At 50.8% G+C, this 8,982-nt stretch overlaps 1 protein-coding gene across 3 annotated transcripts; it reads left to right on the top strand.

The window, feature by feature from the left end:
- On the top strand, positions 1–4,446 carry LOC101939070 (duodenase-1-like). Of its 3 annotated transcripts, XM_042845846.2 has the most exons (6): positions 97–224; positions 1,282–1,565; positions 1,839–1,986; positions 2,742–2,877; positions 3,054–3,311; positions 3,678–4,446. In XM_042845846.2, the coding sequence occupies exons 2-6, from the start codon at positions 1,463–1,465 to the stop codon at positions 3,819–3,821; spliced, it is 789 nt and encodes a 262-aa protein (XP_042701780.2). In that variant the 5' UTR covers positions 97–224; positions 1,282–1,462; the 3' UTR covers positions 3,822–4,446. The 3 variants fall into 3 exon arrangements, with proteins under 3 accessions (XP_042701781.2, XP_005312830.2, XP_042701780.2); XM_042845847.2 differs by lacking the exon at positions 1,282–1,565 and having other exon boundaries at positions 1–224; positions 1,905–1,986; XM_005312773.4 differs by lacking the exon at positions 1,282–1,565 and having other exon boundaries at positions 3–224.
- Positions 4,447–8,982: the final 4,536 nt, after the last annotated feature.

Genomic DNA, 8,982 nt, shown 5'->3' with positions numbered 1-8,982 from the left:
GGGCGTCTCTGCTCCTGGCCCATCTGGGGTGGACGTTTCTGGGCAGGAGTGTACGTGCCTCTGTGGTTCCCAGGCTGGGCCCTCCCAGCCCCCTCCCTGGTCCATATAACCCCCAGGACTAAGGCAGAGGCTCCGTGCCTGTCCGTGGATGGCCCTGACGATGCAGCTCTTCATGCTGGTCCTGCTTCCCCTGTCCTCTCTCCTGCCCCCTGGGGCTCAGGCTGGTGAGTGTGGGGAAGGAAGTGGAGCCTGTGGGGAGTTGGGCCCTCACATGGCAGAGGGACCTGTGGGCATCACTGAGGGTCTCCCCCGGATCCTGCTTGGGCCATGGGGGCTTTAGGAAACCTGTAGCCTCCCCTGAGTGCGGCTGGGGACCCTCAGGCTCTTTTGGGATCCCACTATGAAGCCAAGCCCCAGACAGGGAGGTTGGTCACAGGCCTAAGGCACCGGGCTGGGACACAAGAAATCTGGGACCATTTCCCAGCTCTGCCCAGGCTTCCTGTGCGGATATTGGGCCAGTCCCTGGAACTGGGATTTTCATGGCACCCAAACCACTTAGGAACAATCTCCCTGGGCCTCAGTTTCCCCATCTGTACAATAAGAAGAATGTTTCTTCCTGTGTCTGTTTGAGCTGGACATTCTTTGGGGTAGAGATTGTGGGTCAGTGCAAGGCCTGGCACAATGGGGTCCCTGATCTTGGTCGGGGTCTGTGCCACACCTGGCACATCTCGGTCTAGGTGCCACCCTAATGCAAATACAGTAGAACCTCAGACTTACGATCACCTCGGGAGTGGAGGTTGTTCCTAACTCTGAACAAAACGTTCTGGTTCTTTCAAAAGTTTAAAACTGAACATGGGCTTAATACAGCTTTGAAACTTTACTATGCAGAAGAAAAATGCTGCTTTTACCCTCCTAATTGAAATGAAACAAGCACAGAGACAGTTTCCTTTTCTTGCCAAAGCTTTTTTTTTAAACTTTCCCTTTATTTTTGTAGTAGTTCATGTTTAACACAGCACTGTGCTGTACTTGCTTCTTTTTCTTCCATTTTTTTGTCTTTACTGCTGCCTGATTGCACACGTCCAGTTCCAAATCAGGTGTGTGGGTGACAGATCAGTTCCTAACTCTGGTGTTGGTAACTTTGAGGCTCTACTGTAACAGCAATTTGTTGAAAGTGGCATTTTCCAACTCGTCCACCCACTTGGGTGGAGACTTGTTTGGAGCAGATCACAAAAGGTTTTTCATTTTTCCATGGGAAAAAACTCAAAACTCTTTCTTTTACAGCGAGCAAAACCTGAAACCTTCCACCTAAAAATTACCAAAACCCAGGGGGAAAGAATCAGATTCACAAGAAAAAATCAGACATGTTCAAGAAGAGAAAAGGCTTTCTGAGAAAAAAATACCCTTAGTAAAAACCACAATTTTCTACTGGAGTTGGTCCGTCTTGGTTGGTCACTGTGGGTCAATGGAGAAGGAGAAGCAACCACAAGGGACCTGTCAGTGCCCTTCTGGGGGCTGCCTGGCCTACTCTGGGATGACGTTGCCCCTCCCAAAGCTGTTAACTCCAGGTAGCGCAATTACGGCCCCCCTCCTGGTGCATTTGGTACCGATTATCCACCCAGGCAGGTCAGAGCTTTAGATTTACCCTCCGGCCCCATGGGGTGTCCAGTCTGGGGGAGAGATGAGGAGGGGGAAGAGTTCCAGGCACAGGGATCCTCCAAGGAGAGTATCAGAGGGGATGGGATGATGTTGTGGAGACTCCTCTTTGGGATGGGGAGCTGGGTCCCAGCCAGGCACAGCGAGATGATGGTGCTCTTTATATGAACCTGGTCTCTCCCCAGGGGAGATCATCGGGGGACAGGAAGCCCAGCCCCACTCCAGACCCTACATGGCTTTTCTGATTATAGAACGCGGAAACAATACGTTTCTCTGTGGAGGGTTCCTGGTGGCGAAGAACTTCGTGCTGACGGCCGCTCACTGCAAGGGAGAGTAAGCGCCTCTGTGCTGGGGATGTCGGGGCAGGTCGGGGTTAGCAGATGATGGGGGAGCCGGGAGCTCTGGTGCTGTTGTAGGTTGCAGGGAAGGAGCCGTTAGTAGGACAGGCTGGGAGAGCAGAGCCCAGAGGTCTGATCTGCTCAGGGGGCCTTGGCGTGTCTCTAGGGGCCTATGTAAACCACGGTCTAGATCCAGCATTGGGTAAATCAATGGGGATAGGGCCATTGACACCAGCTGGGGTCTGGCCTATTGCCCAGATCGGGGCAGGGAGGGGCTCACAGCCCCAAGACATCTCTGCAGGGCTGAGGGCTGGGGGGACCTAGGCATAGACTCCTGTGTGGATCATGCCGGGGAGGGGTCACTGGGCTCGATGGGAGCTGAGACGCAGGGGATGGGAGAACAACGAGGAGTGAAGCAGCTCATGGGAACAGCACAAGGGGTCGGTGGAGACAGAGGCTGGGACCCCCACACCACTGGGCAGGTTTTTATGCTGCAACCAGCAACCCCTAGAGGGGAAGGGCCCCTTGTGCCATTCCGCCCCCCACCACCCAGCCAGCCAATCCCCAGTCCTAGGACCGGATCGGAGCTGGCAAGCTGTACAGAGGCAGAGACTGAGATCTCGGCCGGAGACCCCAGGCTGCCTTGTCTCCTCCATGTCACTGTTCATGAGTCAGACCCTCATGTGCGCATCCCCCTCCTCACGTACGCTCCTGCCCTAACGCCCCACATATTGCTCCTTGGTTTTACAGCAAGATCACTGTCACGCTGGGAGCCCATAACATTAGAGAACGCGAAGAGAGCCAACAAGTGATTCTTGTGGATCACCAATACCCGCACCTGGATTATGACAAGGAGCCCCACAATAATGACATCATGTTGCTGAAGGTACTGCTCCCATCCCATTACCTCCCCGCTCTGACCTTAGACTGCTTCAGGTACCACCCCCATCCCATCACCGCGCCTCCAGTGACCCCATGGTCATGGGTTTTTGTTGGGGACAGGGTGTGTGTGTGTCCTTGAGTGCGACCCTCATGTTAATCTTCATCGGTCTTGTCTCTCAGCTGGCAGAGAGAGCGAAGCTGAATAGATGGGTGAAAACCATCAACCTGCCCCACACCAAGAAGAAAGTAAAGCCAGGAACGAAATGCAGCGTTGCCGGTTGGGGCAGGACTGAAGCAGAGAATAATTTAACCCTGGCCACCACACTCCAGGAGGTGGATGTGGAGGTGCTGGAGGATGACGAGTGTATATCTCGTCACTATAACACCTTCACAATGATGTGTGTGGGGGACCCAGAGAAGGGCAAAGACTCTGCAAAGGTAAATCTGTTCCTGGCTCCAAATTCCCTTGATAAATCGTTATTATTAATGAGGCTGTTGGTGTTGCAGTCGGGCCTACGAGGGGCTATTGGGGATCAGGCCCTGCTGCACTAGGTGCTCTGGAAGTGAATGGGAAACTAACTGGTCTTCTCTCGGAGGGAGGTAGAGACCAGCTGGATAGGGGAAAGGGTGGGGCGCTGAGACCAGCTGGGCCGTGGGGGGAGGGGGGGGCAAGCAGAGACTGGGGGGACATCAGGGTGGACACTGAGACCAGCTGCACAGGGTGGGGAGGTGTCACTGAGCTGTGCATCAGTGGGAAATGACTCACTGACCTGTTCTCCATCTGTGGCTTGTTTCATTTCACAGGGCGACTCTGGGGGCCCCCTGGTGTGTGGGAAAACAGCCCAGGGCATCGTCTCCTGGGGGTCCTACTGTCCTCCCGGGGTGTACACAAGAGTCTCCACCTTCATCACCTGGATACAGGAGACAATGAGGAGGCTGCAGCCCTGAGTCGTGCCAGGAATCGCTTCACAGGCCAGAGCTGCGCCGCTTCTGTCCTTTGGAGAGGCCCAGATGTAGGGGCTGCTTTGCAGAGGGGCTGAGCCCACCCAGGCTGAGCCCCCCAGCCATCGCGCAATTCAGGCTGTGCCCAACCCATGAGCATCAAGTCAGGGAGTCCAGGGGAGTTAGGAGTCAGGTTCAAGGCCAGCGTCTGTCGGCTCCCTTGGAAATCCTGCCTCTTTGCTAGGGAAACAGCTGCTTTATTTCCCCCAGGGTGATGGACATGAGCCAAATCTTGGGGAAGACCCAACAGTTTGTAGCTCTCCCCTCCTGTCTGCCTCTTGAGTGACTGTTTGTTGTTATCTGACCTGCAAAGTCATGTTAAAACTGCAGTTTGCCCTGTCCTCACTGGGCCTTTCCCACATGTTAATTCCCCCCCGGAGGGGAGGCGGAGGCACCACCCATTCCAGACACACCTGTCTCCATGGTCGGCAAGGCCAGCGGGAAGGGAACTCAGCGAAGGCTACTGATCGCCTCCTTCCCATCTCCCCTGCCCTGCCCTGCTGCTTGGCCTGCTGCATTTCGCTCGCTGCTTCGTAGCCAGCAATGAATAAAAATGAAGTTACAAACAACAGTGATTCTGTGTCTGAGCGATGAACTCGAGCCGTGAAATCCAGAGCAGCTGCTGCATCTGCTAGGGCCGGAATGGAATTAGCACCTATGGGGGAAGGCCGGGCTTGTGTTAATGCACTAGGCTGGGACCCAGGACATCTGAATTCAGTGATTTCATGCAGAATGAGGATCTGGTGGGTGCCAGTGGGGAATTAACCCCCTCAGGGCTGGAGAGGTCCCCACTGGCTGGGACAGAGATGCAGAGGGAACTACAAGGAGAAAAGCAGCCTGAGCAATCAACTATCCATACTCCAGAGATTCAACTTCCAGGACAAAAGTGGGAGAGGTTTGAAACAGTTCTAGCCACAAAAAATCAATCTGTGTTTCCTATCCCCTTCCCATCCATCGATCTATCCATCTATCCGCATCTCCTTCCATCCATCCCCATCCATCGATCTATCCATCTATCACCATCCCCATCCATCCATCCCCATCCATCGATCTATCCATCTATCCGCATCCCCTTCCATCCGTCCCCATCCATCGATCTATCCATCTATCCGCATCCCCTTCCATCCGTCCCCATCCATAGATCTATCCATCTAACACGATCCCCATCCATCCATCCCCATCCATCGATCTATCCATCTATCCGCATCCCCTTCCATCCATCCCCATCCATCGATCGATCCATCTATCACCATCCCCATCCATCCATCCCCATCCATTGATCTATCCATCTATCACCATCCCCATCCATTCATCCCCATCCATTGATCTATCCATCTATAACCATCCCCATCCATCCATTGATCTATCCCATCTATCCCCATCTATTGATCTATCCTATTCCCATCCATCTATCCTCATCTATTCACTCCCATCCATCTATTTATCCCCATCCACTAATCTATCCATCCCCATCTATCTATCTCTGTATTCAATCCAATCTATCTATCTGTCTGTCTATCTATCCATCCATCTATCCATCCACCCACATACATATCTGTCTGTCTGTCTGTTTCTCTCCACACCCCCATTTACCTATCCCAATTCACACACGCCTCTCTCTATTGATATCTCTATAGTTCCCCTCCCCCCACCGTGTAATGTAAGAACCAGGTTTAACCTCTTTCATCTCTAAGGGGTGTGGGGGACTGGATGGCTCTGGGGTTGAGGAATGGGATACGGAGCCTTTCCCCTCTAGGGGGTGCCAGCTCCCATCCAGCTCCAGACAGGGGGAGTGGCTAGCTATGGGGGGTTGAGAATCAGACATATTATTCCTCCCCCCCATCAAGAGGTCTGTGGGAAATGATGCTATCACAGATGGGGCGGGGAGGGGGGCTGATCTCTCTGACCCTCATCCCTCCCCCTGGCTCACACCCACACTCAGGGCAGGGAACAGTTGAGAAGGATTCATGGCTTCATAGATTCCCAGGTGAGAAGGGACCATTGTGATCATCTAGTCTGAGCTCCTGTAGAGCACAGGCCACAGACCTGCCTCACAATAATCCTAGAGCAGAGCTGTTCAACAAACATCCAGCAGCAGCCGTTGTGGCTGTCCCTGGCGCCTGGGGTCAGCCACACTGGCTGCTGCAGAAGTCATGGAGTTGGCGGAAAGTCATGGAATCTGTGACTTCCATGACCTCCGGGACAGAAATGGAGACCTAACAATAACCCCCAGATCCTTTTTAGCTGTTCTACCACCTAGAGAGTTATTCCCCAGTTTGTAGCTGTGCATTTGATTTTTCCTTCCCAAGTGAAGTACTTTGCACTTGTCTTCACTGAATTTCATCTTGGTGGTTCCAGACCAATTCTTTAATTTGTCAATTTCATTTTGAAATCAAATGCTGTCCTCCAAAAGCTTTGGAGATCCACCCAGCTTTGTATCATCTGCAAATTTGATAAGTATATTCTCCGCTCCTTTATCCGAGTCATTACTGAAAAGATTGCACAGTACCAGACCCAGGACTGACCCCTCTGGGATCCCACTAGAAACGCCCTCCCACAACAGTACACCATTGAGAACTACTCGTTGAGTACAGTCTTTCAACCCATTCTCCCCCCACCTAATTTCATCTAGAGCACATTTCCCTACTTTGATTATGTAACCCTTCTGCCAGTTGGAGTTGGTAGTAACAAGGGCTCTGTTCAATATCTAGGAGTTCCTTATCAACAATAAAACACAAAATCGGCTCAAGCCCCCACACAGGTACCTACGAGAATTACACACCACCTTCTGGGCGGCTCACAGAGGCAATACTTCCCCACTTGGAAGCACAGAGTCTCAGTGTAGAAAAGAAACTTTTAATAAAAGCGTTGAAGTGACCCGACACTAACTTGGGAAAATGCTGCAAGTAGGATTCATAAACATAAAACAATGAGCAAAAGCCCCACCCCAGAGTACATTGGGCAGTGTCCTTTCACCTCAGGTTCTTAAGTCCAGCAAACAAACGTCCCTTTAACGTGCCCCTCATGATTTCACTGCATCCCACTCACAGTTGTTCTCCTTGGTCAGTGCAGACCCAGAGTTCAGAGGTGCATCTGCAAAGGTCACCTCCCACCTTGGCTGGAGAGGGGCAAGACATTGCATTTTGCGCTCAGTTGGCAAAGCAGTTTTTAACCTATTTCACATGGGCCATGCAACCTGGACTATGGGACTGCTGAGCCCTTTGTCCCACCAACCTGGGCTGCCTCTCACTGTGATGTTGATGTCAAGCCTCTGGCAGGCACTGCACTTACACAGCCATCCACAGGCATGGACACACCCAACTGAGTTACATGAAAGCTTTTACCAGCCACTCATGAACCATCAATAGAGAGGCTCCAGCCAATTCCCCCAGCTCCCCAGCCCTGTATCATCTTGCACTGGTCACAAACCTGGCCAATGTAAGTTCATTACCCAGTTTGCGACTTTTTCAAATGAAAGTGGACAAGAACCAGACTGTGTAAACTGAGTAAATTTCCCAAGCACTTTAGACATACTCACTGCTGAGGATAAAACATTAAAATAAGTTTATTAACTACAGAAAGGTAGATTTTAAGTGATTATAAGTAGCAAGTGTAGAGATCAAAGTTGGTTCCTTAAGAAATAAAAATAAATTCGCAGTCTGAGTTGTACAAACTAAACAGGATTTGAATCAAGCCGTGTCACACCCTGACAGAGGGTACAAACAGGTCACACATCCTCAATACACAGACTGGGACTCTTTTCCAGCCTAGGACCACCCGTCCCCAGTTCAAAGTCTTTGTTTTCCAGACATTCTTACAGGTGTTGAGATTGGGGCCTAGAGGCCAAGTCATGATGTCACTTCCCCTCTTTTCTACTTTATTTCCAGCGTGCTGGAAAGATCTTTGCTGTGATGTGGGTTAGTCGGCCCCCATGGTGTACTTACCTTCTCCTAGAAGCCTCTGGGATAGTGGATTGCGTGTTGATGAGCCATTAATGCCATCTGGCAATTGATGGCTACTCCTTTGTTAAAACAACAAGGAGTCCTTTTGGCACCTTAGAGACTATCAAATTTATTTGGGCATAAGCCTTTGTGGGCTAAAACCCACTTCATCAGATGCATGGAGTGAAAAATACAGTAAACAAAATATATATTATAGCACATGAAAAGATTTGAGTTGCCTTACCAAGTGCGCGGTCAGTGCTAATGAGGCCAACTCAATTAAGGTGGAAGTGGTCTATTCTTAACAGTTAACAAGAAGGAGTGAATACCGAGGGAGGGAAAATTACTTTTGTAGTGCTAACGAGGCCAATGCAATCAAGGTAGATGTCGCCCATTTCCAACAGTTGACAGGAAGGTGTGAGTATCAGCGGTGGGAAAATGACTTTTTGTAGTGACCCAGCCACTTCCAGTCTTTATTCAGGCCTAATTTGATGGTGTCCAGTTTGCAAATTAATTCCAGTTCTGCAGTTTCTCATTGGAGTCTTTTTTTGATATTTTTTTTTTTTTGAAGAATTGCCACTCTTTTGTTGTAACTGAAAAGGCTGGTTATCGGTGCTCCCAACCTCACAAAGTATTTCAGTAACACATACAGAAATACTTCATAACTTCACATATGATGCTAGCACATATGTGACAAAGTGGATTTTTCCTCCTTATTATGTTGTACATGAGCCTATATGAGTCTTACTGTTTCACATGAATACTGTGAGTGCCTCAGTTTCCCTGTGTATTGCACCAATGCCTAGGTGGTGGGAATAAGGGTCTGTGATTTTGCTGAGACCCTCGGGGGCAGGTGAGGTGGCTCCACCTCCCTGCACGTAAGCAATAGAGGGTGCCCTTTGTAACCTGAGACCCAGGAGGGGGATGTGACCAGGTGATACTTTGCCTGGGAAGAGAGGCAAAGACCAGAAGAAGAGGCAATGGGTGTGTTGGCAGTTGGGTTGCTGGAAGCTGGGCAGTCTCTTGTTTCGGACTAGATGGAGGGAGTCCAGGGTGTCCGGCCTGGGATCCCCCCAAGATTGCATGTCAGAGTTGAGGGAAGAACAGACCAGATCATTCAGTCTGTAAATCTGTAGATCATAGGCCACCAATCCTACCCAGCATTC

Source organism: Chrysemys picta, chromosome 13 (assembly GCF_011386835.1).
Source record: "Chrysemys picta bellii isolate R12L10 chromosome 13, ASM1138683v2, whole genome shotgun sequence".
Taxonomy (NCBI): Eukaryota; Metazoa; Chordata; order Testudines; family Emydidae; genus Chrysemys; species Chrysemys picta.
This window is presented reverse-complemented; position numbering and strand designations above follow the sequence as displayed.

Excerpts from the sequence above, each read along its gene's own strand:
- LOC101939070 (XM_042845846.2), top strand. The coding sequence starts at position 1,463 with ATGGAGAAGGAGAAGCAACCACAAGGGACCTGTCAGTGCCCTTCTGGG. Across the intron at positions 2,878-3,053 it reads ATGACATCATGTTGCTGAAG|CTGGCAGAGAGAGCGAAGCT; the intron begins GTACTGCTCCCA and ends CTTGTCTCTCAG. Across the intron at positions 3,312-3,677 it reads AGGGCAAAGACTCTGCAAAG|GGCGACTCTGGGGGCCCCCT; the intron begins GTAAATCTGTTC and ends TTCATTTCACAG.